The sequence below is a fragment of the Palaemon carinicauda genome, chromosome 14 (genome assembly GCF_036898095.1).
Source record: "Palaemon carinicauda isolate YSFRI2023 chromosome 14, ASM3689809v2, whole genome shotgun sequence".
Classification (NCBI taxonomy): Eukaryota; Metazoa; Arthropoda; class Malacostraca; order Decapoda; family Palaemonidae; genus Palaemon; species Palaemon carinicauda.
The window spans coordinates 40,976,003-40,992,159 of record NC_090738.1 but is presented as its reverse complement, the minus strand read 5'-3'; the positions used below and the strand labels follow the sequence as shown (position 1 = coordinate 40,992,159).

At 43.8% G+C, this 16,157-nt stretch overlaps 1 protein-coding gene across 1 annotated transcript in view; it reads right to left on the bottom strand.

The window, feature by feature from the left end:
- LOC137653545 (transmembrane channel-like protein) overlaps positions 1 to 16,157 on the bottom strand; it is a 186,735-nt gene that overhangs the window by 37,144 nt on the left and 133,434 nt on the right. The window contains exons 4-10 of the mRNA XM_068387026.1: positions 7,285 to 7,429; positions 5,967 to 6,120; positions 5,676 to 5,783; positions 5,155 to 5,281; positions 4,532 to 4,720; positions 4,076 to 4,314; positions 3,412 to 3,600 (exon numbers count right to left, since the gene is read on the bottom strand). Of these exons, the coding sequence (XP_068243127.1) occupies positions 3,412 to 3,600; positions 4,076 to 4,314; positions 4,532 to 4,720; positions 5,155 to 5,281; positions 5,676 to 5,783; positions 5,967 to 6,120; positions 7,285 to 7,429 (1,151 nt within the window). The remainder of the gene's footprint in view (positions 1 to 3,411; positions 3,601 to 4,075; positions 4,315 to 4,531; positions 4,721 to 5,154; positions 5,282 to 5,675; positions 5,784 to 5,966; positions 6,121 to 7,284; positions 7,430 to 16,157) is intronic.

Here is a 16,157-nt window from a genome sequence, read left to right as displayed (position 1 = left end):
GCTCCATGATTTGGCAGCCATGTTCACTGCAGGAGTACGTAAGAGGCAAGTGCGCTCAATGTGTTCATTGTCAAGACAAACTTCACGATGAAGTCTACCAGGCTATCTTGACAGCATTTATGGAAGGCGACTGGATGGTCTCTCTGGGCCTTCAGGAGGCATACTTCCACATTCCTATACACCCGGATTCCCAACCGTTTCTGAGGTTTGTTTTCAGGAATGTGGGGTACCAGTTTCGAGCCCTGTGCTTTGGCCTCAGTCCTGCGCCTCTCGTGTTTACGAGGCTCATGAGGAATGTGGCAAAATCCCTCCATCTATCGGGGATCCGAGCCTCCCTGTACTTGGACGACTGGCTTCTCAGAGCATCGTCCAGCCTTCACTGTCTGCAGGATCTACTTTGGACGTTGAGTCTGGCCAGGGAGTTGGGACTTGTGGTCAACCTAAAAGTCCCAACTGATCCCATCCCAGATTATTCTATTTTTGGGGATGGAGATTCACAGTCAAGCCCTGCTCGAAGTCCAACTAATGCTGAAAAGAAAACGTTTATTCAGTCAGGAGTTGGAACAGTCTCGTAGGGACTCTCTCATCCCTGGAGCAGTTTGTCTCACTAGGGAGACTACCCCTTCTGCCTCTCCGGTTCCATCTAGCCTCTCACTGGAACTAGGACAAGACATTAGAGACGGTATCATTCCCAGTCTCCGAACCAATAAAGGCATGCCTGAAATGGTGGGACAGCAATATCAGTCTGAGAGAGAGACTATCCCTAGCAGTCAAGAACCCAAACCACGTGTTGTCCTCAGACGCGTCGGGTTTGGGTTGGGGTGCGACCCTGGATGGTCGGGAATGCTCGGGTCTGTGGACCTCAAGTCAGAAGAGCATGTACATCAACGGCAAGGAGCTATTAGCAGTCCACTTGGCCTTGATGATATTAGAAAGCGTCTTCGAAACTAAGTGGTAGAGGTCAACTCAGACACACCACAACTTTGTCGTACATCTCCAAGCAAGGAGGCACACACTCCTTCACGCTGCTCGAGATCGCAAGGGACCTTCTCTTATGGTCAAGAATTCGAGGCATCTCCCTGTTGACGAGATTCATCCAGGGGGACTTGAACGTCTTGGCAGACTGTCTCAGTCGGAGGGGTCAGGTGATACCCACGGAATGGACCCTCCACAAGGACGTGGGCAAGAGTCTTTGGGCTACTTGTGGTCAACCCACCATAGACCTCTTTGCCTCCTCGTTGACCAAAAGGTTACCAATCTTTTGCTCTCCAGTCCTAGATACAGAAGCAATCTACATAGACGCGTTTCTACTGGATTGGTCTTTTATGGAATTATATGCATTCCCACCATTCAAGATAGTCAACAAGGTACTGCAGAAGTTCGCCTCTCACGGAGGGACAAGGTTGACGATGGTTGCTACCCTCTGGCCCGCGAGAGAGTGGTTCACCGAGGTACTTCAATGGCTGGTAGACTTTCCAAGAAGTCTTCCTCTAAGGGTAGATCTGTTACGTCAGCCCCACGTAAAGAATGTCCATCAAAGCCTCCCCGCTCTTCGTCTGACTTCCTTCAGACTATCGAAAGACTCTCAAGAGCTAGAGGCTTTTCGAAGGAGGCAGTCAGTGCGATTGCAAGAGCTAGGAGAGCTTCTACCATTAGAGTATACCAGTCGAAGTGGGAAGTCTTTCGAGACTGGTGCAAGTCAGCATTTGTGTCCTCGTCCAGTACCTCTGTAGCCCAAATCGCAGATTTTCTTTTACATCTGAGAAAGGTTCGCTCCCTTTCAGCTCCCACGATTAAGGGCTACAGGAGCATGTTGGCTTCGGTCTTTCGACATAGAGGCTTAGATCTTTCCAACAATAAAGATCTCCAAGATCTCCTTAAGTCTTTTGAGACCTCTAAGGAACGTCGTTTGGCAACTCCTGGATGGAACTTAGACGTGGTCCTAAGGTTCCTCATGTCAGACAGGTTTGAGCCATTACATTCAGCCTCCCTGAAGGATCTCACCCTCAAGACACTTTTCCTAGTGTGCTTGGCTTTGGCTAAAAGGGTCAGTGAACTTCATGCCTTCAGTAAGAACATCGGCTTTTCTACAGAAAAAAGCCACTTGTTCACTTCAACTTGGTTTCCTGGCCAAAAATGAACTGCCTTCTCGTCCTTGGCCTAAATCTTTTGATATTCCTTGCTTATCAGAGATCGTAGGCAACGAACTGGAAAGAGTATTATGTCCTGTTAGAGCTCTTAAGTTCGATTTAGCTCGTACTAAGTCATTACGAGGGAAATCTGAGGCATTATGGTGCTCAGTTAAGAAACCTTCATTGCCTATGTCAAAGAATTCTTTGTCATATTTTATCAGATTTTTTTTTTTTTTTAATACGAGAAGCTCATTCTCACTTGAATGAGAAAGACCGATGTTTGCTTAAGGTTAAGACGCACGAAGTTAGAGATATAGCAACCTCCGTGGCCTTCAAGCAAAATAAATCTCTGCAAAGTATTATGGACGCGACTTTTTGGAGAAACAAGTCAGTGTTCGCGTCATTTTACTTAAAAGATGTCCAGACTCTTTACGAGGACTGCTACACACTGGGTCCATTCGTTGCAGCGAGTGCAGTAGTGGGTGAGGGTTCTACCACTACACTTCCCTAATTCCAATATCCTTTTAATCAGTCTCTTGAAATGTTTTAAATATTGTTTTATGGGTTGTTCGGAAGGCTAAGAAGCCTTTCGCATCCTGGTTGATTTGGCGGGTGGTCAAAGTCATTTCTTGAGAGCGCCCAGATTAGGGGTTTGATGAGGTCCTGTTGTATGGGTTGCAGCCCTTGATACTTCAGCTCCTGGGAGTCTGTCAGCATCCTAAGAGGATCGCTGGGCTCCGTGAGGAAGACAGACTTACAAGGCAGAGTAATCGTCTAAGTCAACTTCCTTACCAGGTACCTATTTATTTTGGTTTTGTTATATTGATAACTGTCAAAATGAAAAACTCTTAGCTTATACGCTGTAAACATAATTAACTCTGGTCTCTACCCACCTCCTTGGGTGTGAATCAGCTATTATATATTCACCGGCTAAGTTAAATATTTAAAAATGATATTTTAATTATAAAATAAATTTTTGAATATACTTACCCGGTGAATATATAAATTAAATGACCCTCCCTTCCTCCCCAATAGAGACACAGCGGGACGAGAAGAATTGAAGGTTTTGTTTACATACAAGAGTGGTATCTGGCCGACAGTTGGCGCTGGTGGGCATACCCGCAACCTTCATAGTGATCGCTCGCGAGTTTTTTGAGTGTGTTTTTTGTCGAGCCGCAGAGTTGCAGCTATTATATATTCACCGGGTAAGTATATTCAAAAATTTATTTTATAATTAAAATATCATATTTCATGAAAATGTGGTTGACTATTTGCTTACCTCTTTTCTTCTCTTTCCAATTCCTTTGCCTCAAGCAAGGCTTCCCTGAAGCCAGTATTGATAGCAGCCACTTTATTTTGTGCTGCTTCAAGGTTCCCAATGGTAAAGTCCCAGCCAGCCAACAACCGCCACGTGAAAGTGAACTCCTCATCCTCAGACAACTTTGACATCCTTGAATTAGCTGCCATTCTAAGAAAAAATATATTTAAAAAAGTAGGCATCAGAACTGTTTACATCAAAAGAGAGAGACTTGTACATACTCAAATTACTCTTCCATTTTATATTATTATGAGTATTTAGTCTAGGAATTTATGCATATATCCAAAAGGTAAAAGGAACAGACATTTCTGAAAAATTGATGGTATAATTATCATTTAGTTTGAGTATATGACTAATTTTATCAAACATTATAATTGAACAATACACTTGATGGAAACTAGTCTACTCCCAAAACTCATTGCATTGATTGTGAGTTTCCCTTTTAGATGTAAATTTTCATTGTGGTCTTTTTTCAAATAAAACTCAGTCTAATACTGTAAGTCAGTTAAACATTTCTTTTCTCAAGTATTATGCTTTTTTATAGCAAAAAATAGTGTACTATTTATAGCAAAAAACAGTGTACTGTACCATTTTATAGCAAAAAAAAAAGTGTACCATGCCTTACTTTCGCAGTATAGCAACAAAGCTATATGCATAGGCAGCCAACGTTGCCAAGAAATAAGCAAGAGGGAGGCGGTATCCCTCACGAGTCTTCGGAGTTTTGCTATAGTATCCGTAAAATATGGGCGAGTACCTCATGATGCCTTCAAAATCCCACATGACCTTGAAGTCGTAAGCAGTGATGACATCTGTTGGCAGCAAGGTCTTTCTTTCTCCGGCTCTTGAACGATCTGCAGCTAGAAACTTAATGAGAGAATGTTACGAACTCTCCAACAAGGTAACGTCCAGCATTCTATTTGACCAATGGGACAAACTGAAAGATCTATATACTTCTAAACTTGATATCAAAAGTGTTATAGTAACATTAAAAACTAGAATAGATTTAATTAAACCATGTAGATTTGAAATCTGGTTTACCATAGCCAACAAAATAGTTGGTTGTGGTGCAACATTGAATTACCTCAGGGATGATGACAAATGCTGATAGCACTGCCACAAGAGTAACGTTGAGTCCCAGTACCCAACGAAGGAAAGTGAAATAGGAAGCAACTGCCGATCCAAAGTGCGATTCTATTGTCTTAATTCGATTCTGCCAAAGTTCTAACCCAGTGATCCATTGATACACAGTTTGAATACCAATACGCACCAACTGCAAAACATAGGGGTAAAATGTATGATATAAAACATTGACATCTAAGTTATACGGCTATTAGCATGCAACTGCATTTCCTTGGTAATGATTTTAGCATAAAATCAGCTCAATATACATTGCATTCCATTAAGGGAATCATAAACATTCTTTTACATAACAGTAGTAGATTAGTTTTGAGGATGAAGAATGAAAAGTTTTTAACAAATGAAAACAATCTATATTTCAGTTTAATTTATAAACCTAAAATATAGGTTAGTAATACTCTTAAAGTATTGCATAAAGCAAAACTGTCAAATTAGAGCTAAGAACTGGATGAATAAGATTGTATGAGTACTCTATCCAACATTCAACTTAACTAGTACTATACTTTGATATAAACATATGGAGCAATCATATACTGTATAAACAAGTGTATACTGTATAGTACGTACCCTTCTGAATCTAATGAAGTATCTTAGAAGGACATCCTTGGTGCTGGTAGACTGAGCCAGTCTCTGTTCCATCTCGCCCTCATGTTTCTTGATGTATTCGCGGGAGGTCCTGGCTAAGCGCAGTTTTCTGAATAAGAAAAGGGAATTTGTCTTAGTTTTTTTTATTACTATAATAGCATTGATAAGATAGGATTAATGAATGTGCTTTTAAGTGAGCACATTCGGGGAGAAGGCCATAAGGTGATGGGTGACAACTAGGGAGAGGCAAGCTTAAACTTACAAGCATTTATGGTTTATACAAGAGATGTCGTTTATAGAAATAATTCATGTAAAGACTGGTATTCACGCAAGTGAAGTGAAAAAGCTGTGTGAAGAAAGTAACGTACAGTTTATTCAGTAGATATGTTTCCGAGGTATGATGTACATATTTTGCAATCTCGTGTGAGTGAAATGAGAAATGTAAAGGACATAAGTTCTGGTACCCCATCACTTTACGTAAGATTATACTGGGTCTCTGTTACCTCTCTATAGGCCAGCACTGCTGACTAACTCCAGCAAGAACTTCTTTGTGGATTTTGAGCGTTTCCTCAACATCGTCTGCTGCTAACGCCTCCATGTCTACCACTGTCCTGAGTCAAGTAAATTAAACGGTGAATAGGTATAAAATAGATAGGCATAGTAGTCTTATAACTGGTATAATGAATGGGTAAATTTTGAAAATGACACATTTTGATAAAAATATCATGAAATATTACCAGAAAAGATATGTTTAAAGGGATTCATCATTTCATCAGATTTCTCAAAGATCTTACTCTCCTGAACTAGTTGTCACAACAGAACTACTTCTCAATTTTTTTCTCCTCTTGCTACTTTTCCTGGAAAACTTGGAATTTGACCTTTGGAGAATGGCCGAGACACTAACACTGAAATCATCTTCAGGTGGCTCTTCCAAAAGGCTGCCACAAACTGCAAATAAAATCCTGGTTAGGTATATGCAATGATCAGTTGCCTGTGAACACGATAACCTCGCAAAAGCAAACCCAATGAACCTGCAGTAGTCCCTTTTACGACGAATATGCGTCAAACTATTGTCATTTGCTTTAGAAATATGTATGGTCTGAAGGATTTGTTTTATTTAAGTGGGTGAAATAAGACCAAGACATGATTAAGAGACATTCGACAAGGATTTGGGAAGAGTCCAAAGGGTGGAAGAAATAAAAAACTCTTCTTGCCTTTTACTTTACCTCTGTTCCCACTTTCTTCCCTACATCTGGCTGACCAACCTCTTAACATTTATTTCACAGTGTAACTGAAGGCTTTTCTTCCAGTTGTACCTTGGCGCTGAATTGCCTCTTTGGCTTCTGTTCTTTGTATTATGTCCCAAATGCTATAAATCAAACTTGAGATTCAAGAAATCCTGTAAAGAACCTTCACTGTTACTAAATATTAGCCGCTAAGCCACACCAGTGTTTGGCACGAGTTTGGATAAGTTCCAGGTGATTATGTTAGAAATTGATTATCCCAAGAGAATTTGACTGGAAATGCTTTCTTGGGCCCAACTTGATCACACTTTTTACACAGAATTAAGAAGAAATACTATAAGTAAATTAGACGAGTTTTCATTGACAATATGCTTGTCAATTACTATTTGTCGTCGTAGGTTTTGTGCCCAACACACATTAATCAGTTAAGCATAAAAAGATTATAATACTGTACAGGTATATCTGGCAAGTAACATGCAAGTAAACAATAGGGATGTCTAATTAATGGTCACGGAAATACACAAATCTAAGTCAACGTGTTGTATGAATAAAATGAAATGAAGATATCAAATGTAGTTTGATATCTGGAATTTTGATGTGTTTTTTAAGAGCAATATAAACTGGTCTAGTGTGAACAATAAGTGTGCGTTGGCAGTGCTAGAAGAGAGCTATTTTCAATACCAGTTTAACAATGTATCGCCAAAATTTTGTAGAAGAACCAAGCTACCTGTTTCCTATGCTGTTGATTGTTCAACCATCTCTAATAATTATGGAATTACAGTTTTTGTTATTCGAATATTTTCATACAATTTACACACACAATGGTGTTTTTTTTGTGTCTATTTACAGTAACATGAGCCTTGCTAACCTGGAACTAGATTATTCACTGAATGACGGTCAGGAGACACTGAAGCTTTGGGGACCAGTGAGGCCACGTCGCTAGACACTGACCTGTCACCATCTGCCCAGGTCACGCTCAGACGATCACTAGGACAAGGTGAGGATGGGTCATCCTGAAAGATGGCAAAATAATTGTCAGTAATATCTAAGTTGAATACTATGATGATTTCCAAAATAAGATATAAAAATTATCACAATAGAAATAGTATCCTGATGTAGAACAGCAATGATAATGATTAATAATGATGATAATAATAATAGTATTGTGATTAAAAAAAACAAGAATAATGATAAAATAATGAGAATGACAAAATTTGCAATAATAGTAATATCAATATTAATGACATTGGTAATGATAAGACAAGGATTATTTAATATTTAAAACTCTACACTGACATTCAGGGAAAATAATTTAGGCTTCCTTTATTTTTCTCACTGGATGAAATTTTATGATTGTTTGGTAACATTTCAACATGGTAGGGATTAGAGAGTACTTTACACATCTACTGATAATTACTTTTGACCTAACCATCACATTTGACTTTTGGTATACTGTACTGTATTTCATATTCAAGCTTAAATAACACCTCTTGTGGTATGCATCCCAAATGGACAAATATAATGTACTCAACTTGGGAGCAGGGATCTCCAAAATGTCTGACATCTTCAAAAACACAAAATAACACAGAGCTAAGAAAAACACGTCTAAACCTTCTCAGGTGCTTAGAAGGAATGATGGGAGAAAGATGGGTAGTGGTAGTGGTGGTGGTGGTGGTGGTTGGGGGGGGGGGGGCAGTAGTCGTAGAGAACGGCACCTCGTAGTAAAGGGGGATATTGAGGAAGGAGAAGACTAATTGGTAAGGGACCTCTGGTAGTGGTTTCACACGCCCCAGTTATTATACCGACACCCTATAAGGGTGAGCGTGCTGGGTATATTCCTGGCATTGCATGTAACTTTTTTCTCTGGTATATTTAGCAGTATTTATACCTTAGAAATGGTGCTTTAAGGAGCATTTCACGGAGCGACATAGGTCCCTCGCCTAGAAATAGATTTTTCCTTCATCAAAATCCCTTTTTTGTCATTAAAGACCTAGATATAAATGATTGCATCCTGAGGAAAAATATACCTATTTTGAGAATTTCCAAGCAGTTTTTTTTCATGAAACACAATGTTGCGGCGTTCATTGTCATATAGAGTATATTAAACAATTAAAATATGATAAACCTCTTTGCAAAAAAAAAAAAAAAAATAAAACCCTATGCCTTCTATTTTTCAAGTAATGTTAACTGCTGGTTAACCATAACTAATAACATAATAATTCAATTTCCTTTGTAGGTGTCATCTTTGTACTTCAATGTTTACTTGAAGTTCTGTTCGCTGACAGCTGCTTGGAACACCTGATTTATTTAACACACAGTTGTTCATGGTGAACTATCAGCATAATATCGTTTGGGGACTTGGACCAACCGGTGATGACTTCATCTTCACACAACCAGGTAATTGTTTTTGAAGTTTATCTATACACTTTAGTATTTTTTTTTTACTCTACTGAAAAAGGTAAGATATGCTATGGAGAAAGCAGCCTTGCTGCTATATTTTACACAAAAAGGAGGGTTAAGTCCCACTGATGTGTGCTATATGAGTATATAGTATTGAACTGAATGACAGGAGTACAAAGATCATGGTGTATGAAGGAAATAAGCTGGATAATCGACATTTTTCATCTTAAATAGTGAAAATTCTGTTTGCTGTACTATGATGGGTAAAATTTGCTGTATCAAAGATTGATAGATACTACGAGTGATATAGTCCTTGCAGCTTAGTATTAGACCTATGCTGTTGTTTAAAATGATATATGCTTGAAGTAACCAATAATTATATATAAGTTTACATATTAGATGAAGCGCTGGGCATTTGAGTGTGTGTGTATCATATATTCACCTTTTTTTCCTTTAGTTGAAATTATATATATATATATATATATATATATATATATATATATATATATATATATATATATATATATATATATATATATATACAGTATACTGTATATATATATATATATATATATATATATATATATATATATATATATATATATATATATATATATATATATATATATATATATATATATATATATATATATATATATATATATATATATATATATATATGTGTGTGTGTGTGTGTGTGTGTGTGTATATATAATGTAAATACTGTATATACAACTTTATAATTGTACATATATATATATATATATATATATATATATATATATATATATATATATATATATATATATATATATATATATATTTTTGGGCTCAAGCCATGGCGTCCTGATGGAAGGTTCCTTTCTGGTAGCTTCCTTGGGTAAATAACTACTAAGATATTCCCAGAGAATTTAACCACTGGTTATCACAGAATTCTAACTTCTGGAGCGAGTATCCTAAAGGTTTCCCTTTTAAGACATCGTATATCAACAGGGGACGCATGTATTAACGCGCCACATAGCTATCTACACCCCGAACAGAGTTAATGCTTCGGTGTGTAAGGGCGGAGAATAGCTGGGAGCCGTTCCATAGCTAATCTCATCCGTGGCTACTTTTGGTACTCGAGACGTAAACAAACGGGCGCCATTGCTTAAATGACGTCACGTCCGTCTCCATCCTTTGTACAGTAGCTCGCCTTACTTAGACGGATTTTCCCTGTGCTCACTTTATCGTTTTGCATCTTTATCATGTCGCTACCTTCGGCCTCGCCTTCTTCTGGAAAGTTGAGTGCAAGGTTCCAGTATTGTTTAGTTAAGCTCTGACTGTAAAGTAAATATTACTTTTCGAGATATTTGATGTTTTGTGGCAGAGCTGTGCCTCAACCGGACCCGCCATTTTATGGCGTCGTCGTTGTTCTGCATGCCTTATTTAGTTAGCCACAACAACGCTTCCGGCCTTATTTACTAATCGATAATATTAGTTTATTTAGTCTTCATAGCTAGGAACTTTTATATCGTGTTTTGACGCTTTTTACCGGTCATTGATTGACCCCATACCAGTTGGCTGCTATAGCCCCCAGGCCAGAGCGCCTATATCAGTGTTCATGCATGATTTTATCAGTGATCCTAGGCTTACTTATGAAGATAGTGGCATTATTTTACAATACTATTGACTGTGATGCAAGTGTTTTCGCCTTCAGGGACCATATAGGGGATAGGTTAGTTAGTGTGCCTTCCTAACCTAACCTACGTGTAGGACCCCTATATGCTTCCTTCATCCCCCTGCCCTTGGGCATTCCCTCTGTGTAGCCTTGCTCCCCCTACCACGTAAGGGGATCAAGCTCTTATCAGAGTATTTTATCGCCTCTCTGTTCTCCCTAAGGGAATGAACCCCCCTTAGGGTTGCGCCTGAGAGTGAGGAACGGCTAGTCCTTCCTCTATTGCTAGGACTAAGTCTACGACTTTCCTGCGATAGCGATATGTCTTCAATCCTTCCTAGTTCAGGACGTACATCCCTGCTCTAGGTTAGGTTTTGGAGGGGTTAATTCTGTCCCTTGCTGAAACTGTACCCATGCACCGTTTCAGTCAGGCTGCCTTACCTTAGGTTAGGGAGTGTCCTCCCTTCCTTAGTGGCCGCTCTGGTACAGAACCCCTTCCATGGAAGACCCTTCTCTTCTCCCCTCCCCACCTATCTCTTGTATAGCCTAGCCTATACTTAGGTTAGTCTATACCCATCTGTCCCCTGTCCTACAACTCCTCCTTAGGGTGGAGTGATAGGGCTACCTTGAGCTTCTGTGTACAGTCCGCTCTGGTACATATACCCTTCATAGTGTCCTATGGGGTTAGCCACTGGATGTGTTCTGTATGCAGGGGTCTCACCCCCCCCCACCCCTTTGGGTGTCCCCTAGCCCTCCCTTGGGCTACCCTAGCTCCCGGTCCTCTGCGGCCCCTGCTTCTGGGTGATAGAGTCAGCCTCTATCATGGGTACACCCACTCAGGGGGGGTGTCTGGGAGTCCATGGCCGGACCCCCTACATCCCTCCCTCTGTCTCTTTCACTATCCGGGTGCCGGTCCCTTGCCGCCTCCACTGTCGGCGATACCCACCTCCTACCTTGGTGACTCACCCCATATCCCCTTGGCCGCCAGTCCTCCGTGTGCCGGGGGACTTCCGCCTGCCGCCGGCTTCCAGCCGATGGCTCTCCCCCTTCCTCATAGCTTGGTCGTCCGCCCGCCGGCCGGCCCCCGGAGTGCCGGCATCCACTGCCGGCAACCCGGTTCGGCTATAACCATCCTTGTTCCTGTCACCAATCCGGCAACCTCCGGCTGCCGGAGCCGCCGCTCCCTCTGCCGGCGTGCCGCCGCTGTGCCGGCGGCCGCCACCCTGGTATTACTCTTGACTTTTATATTGTCTGTCCTAATGCCAGAAACTCTGCTGGAGCGGCCTCCGGCATGCCGGAGGTCTGCCGGAACCTTCCGGAGGCGTCAAGACGACTTGCACCCCCTTCTACTAGCTATCATCTAATACTGATAGCCCTACACTGCAACCAGATGGCTTGTTTATGTAAATGGATCAGTACCTTAGTACTGTTCTTCTGGTAATCATGCTGTCTTCTTGCATTTTACAGATTTCCAGCATGCTGCGTGTATCTTAGCGCGGCTGGTTGCCGGAAGCCGTTACCCTTTGGGATCCTTTAGCTCCCTAATTTGGGACTGAGTGGCCTCAGTCCCAACCTTATCCTTGACAATTCCCATGGAATTCCATCTGCCCTATGGACTTCTACTGGAATTCTATCCTGTGCCTTCGGTCACCTCGGATTGTCCAAGGATGAAGCTTACGGTAACCAGCCGGGCGGGATGCACGGAGTATGTTTCTTTCCTATCTCAATCCTCTGTGCATCACACCCTTTATCAAGTTAAAATTAATGATTAATATTAACTTATTTTAAGAGCCATTCTTATGACTCCCCCCATACTCATTTTCTCTTTCTTCCACAGGAGGAGCAGATGAAGTGTGACTTCGACTTCTGCGCTGTGAAACGCCCGCACTTCTACGGGCATATGGCTTGCAGGACTCACGCCCCTTGTGCTAACAAGAAAGGGGATTTGAAATTCTGGGACCCGCTGAACTGTACGGTCTGCCAGGCTCGCCTAGTCGATGCCTTCCATAACCCTCCCTCAGCGGAGGTCAGGGACACTTCTCGGGATAAGCTACGCAAGTGGGTGCGTGGCTTCCAGAAGAATTCCACCGGACCGTACCTGGCCACTGAAGAAATGAGGTCCCTTTTGTTCCCAAAGGCCTCCCCTGATTCTGTGGTGCCCAAAGATTTGATCTCCACTGTCCAAATTACGGTGGAACCAGACGTAGTCATGGCCCAGTCCATGTACGAGTGCCACCTGGATTCCGAGAACGACGAACACATGTCGGATATTTCGGAGGGCACGGAGAAGAACCTTATGGCTCAAGGTGCGGAAGATGATGAGGACCAGGTGGAATACGCCGAGTCGGAGCAAGAGGTCGCTCCTCCTTCCATCACCGCCCCTACTCCTACACCGACGGAAGTGTCTCTCCCGTCTACCTCCGCTACCCCGGAACCCATGCCATCCGCCCAAGAGATGTTCCGGATGATCAAAGCCATCATGGACGACAGGCTGAAAGAAAATCAGGAGTTCATCAGGTCCATGATAGGATCCAAAGAACCGAAGAAGATCTCGGTTAAGGATCTCCCTGCTTGCTCACACGCCAACCCATGGAGGTATGCTGACCATATGGTTATCGCGACCGGCAGGATCTTCGTCAGCAACAAGATCGGCACGGTCCCCCTGGAAGACGTGGAGTTCTTCCCAAACTTCGAGGCCTACCCGGACTGTTACGTCCGGCTTCGTTCTGAACCTGCCTCTAAAGAAGAGACCGAACCAAAGGAGGAGATAGTGTTCGATCTCGCGAAGGCCCAGGCTATGCTAGCCAATACATTTAAAAGTAGGGGTTTTACCTGCTCTAAGCTTCCGGCCCTGAGCAAGAAGCACCCTACCTACGTCGCACCCGACGATGCAGTCCTTCCATTCATGGAAAAGGCCTTCGCTGCGTGCCTCAAGGCTGTGGAAGAGGGAAAAGCCTGCCCTGCACTGGAGGAGTGCAGACCCTTCTCCATAGTGACTCCCCCCGACGCTCGACACTGGAAGGACATCCAGCATACTTTCGTGGTGGGAAAGCTAGATCCTGACGTCGCCGGACGTCAGTTTAACGAAGACCTCCCGAAACTCAACGATCACCTCCTTCGTCGGGAACAAGATACGAAGGAGAGGCTCGCAGCATCCATGTCCCACCAGGTCCAACTCTATATCATGGCCTGTGACACCAGAGTACCAGACCACTACATGGTACTCGCCAAATCCCACATGGCAACCCTGGTGAAGGATATGTACCACTTCATGAAGGCTCGGAGAGCCTGTCGTGAATTCGTGTTCGCAGGTGCCACTGTGAAACACGAACCCCGGAGGCTGATTTCCTCCAACATCTGGGGTAAACACTTCTTTCCTTCTGACCTTGTGAAGGAGATCACCGACAAAGCCGCCACGGAGAATAGGAACCTTCTCCACAAATGGGGCATGTCAAAAAAGAGGAAATCCTCTCAGGACGACGGACCTCAACCTAAGAGGAAATCCTCCAAACAGAAACCCCAGCAACGTCAACCAAGACGACAGTTTCCGGGACCCGCTACTCCCCAAGTGGCAGCTCAGCCACAGCAGACCTTTCAGCTGGTCACCCAACCGGTCTTGTCACAGTCACCGGTTTTCACCCCTGCTTTCGAGCAACAGACAACTACCTTTCGTCCCAAAGGTAGAGGCTCAAGCAGAGGTGCAGGCAGAGACGCGTCTCACCGTCCCTCCAGAGGCAGAGGAGGAAAGGGAGCTAGCGGCCAAGGCAGTAAGCCCTCGGGACACCAGAAGCAATGAAGTGCTTCCGGTGGGAGGAAGACTCCGCCAATTCCAGGATCGTTGGACCTTTCATCCCTGGGCACACAGCATCGTCAAGAAGGGTCTAGGCTGGAGTTGGACTCAACCACCCCCAACCTTCCAGCAATTCTTCCAACAATCAACCCCCCTTCTGGAAGAATATGTCCTAGATCTCTTGAACAAGAAGGTGAGAAGGAAGGTAAAGTCCACCAGGTTCCAAGGGAGACTGTTTTGTGTCCCCAAGAAAGACTCCGACAAACTCAGAGTCATTCTGGACTTATCCCCCCTCAACAAGTTCATAGCGAACGACAAGTTCAAGATGCTGACTCTTCAACAAATAAGGACCCTTCTGCCTCGAGGTTCTTACACGGTCTCCATAGACCTGGCGGATGCCTACTGGCACGTTCCAATGAACCATCACGCTTCCTCCTACCTAGGATTTCGACTCCAAAGGAAAAGCTACGCCTTCAGGGCCATGCCCTTCGGCCTCAATGTGGCCCCTCGGATCTTCACAAAGCTGGCGGACGCCATAGTACAACAGCTCCGCCTCCGAGACGTCCAGGTGATGGCCTACCTCGACGATTGGCTAGTCTGGGCTCCATCGCCCGAGGATTGTTTAAAATCCTGCAGCAAAGTCACCCAGTACCTAGAACACCTGGGATTCAAGATAAACGTGAAGAAATCTCGCCTCTTTCCAGCTCAGAAGTTCCAATGGTTAGGAATCCAATGGAACCTTCAGGCACACCGCCTTTCCATTCCCCAGAAGAAAAGGAAGGAAATAGCAGGGTCTGTCAAACGACTACTGAAATCCAAGCGGATCTCAAGATGCCAGCAGGAACGAGTTCTAGGCTCTCTACAGTTCGCCTCAGTGACAAACCCAGTGCTTCGTGCACAGCTAAAGGATGCCGCGGGAGTCTGGAGACGTTCTGCATCCATCGCTCGAAGAGACCTCAAGAGACGGCTCCCAAACAGACTTCGACTTCTCCTCAAGCCGTGGTCGGAAGCAAAGGCCCCGAAAAGGTTCATTCCTCTTCAACACCCACCTCCATCACTCAACATCCACACGGACGCTTCGCTGGAGGGTTGGGGAGGTCACTCCCACCAAAAACAGGCTCAAGGCACATGGTCTCCCCTGTTCAAGACGTTTCACATCAACATCTTGGAGGCCATGGTGGTCCTTCTAACTCTGAAGAAACTCTCCCCGCCTCCCTCGATCCATTCGTCTAACCCTAGACAACTCAGTGGTAGTTCGATGTCTCAATCGCCAAGGCTCAAGATCGCCCCAGATAAATCAGGTGCTTCTTCCAATCTTCCGTCTGGCAGAGAAGAAGAAATGGCACCTGTCTGCAGTTCACCTACAAGGATTCCGCAATGTGACGGCGGATGCTCTATCTCGGACAAGCCCGATAGAGTCGGAATGGTCTCTAGACGCAAGATCATTCTCCTTCATCTCTCACCAAGTCCCAGAACTTCAGATCGATCTCTTCGCAACGAGCGACAACAATCAACTTCCTCGGTATGTGACCCCGTACGAGGACCCCAAGGCAGAAGCAGTGGATGCCATGTCACTGGACTGGAACAGATGGTCCAAGATCTACCTGTTCCCTCCCACCAACCTTCTGCTGAAAGTCCTCTCCAAGCTGAGAACCTTCAAAGGGACAGCGGCCCTAGTGGCTCCCAAGTGGCCCCGGAGCAACTGGTACCCCCTGATCCTGGAGCTGCAGCCCAAGCTGATCCCTCTCCCGGGCCCAGTTCTCTCCCAACAAGTACAGAAGTCGACTGTCTTCGCTTCATCATCGAAAATCAAGGACCTTCATCTCATGATTTTCTCTCCCTAGCCGCAAAGAAGAGGTTTGGGATCTCGAAGAAAAGTCTAGACTTCCTCGAG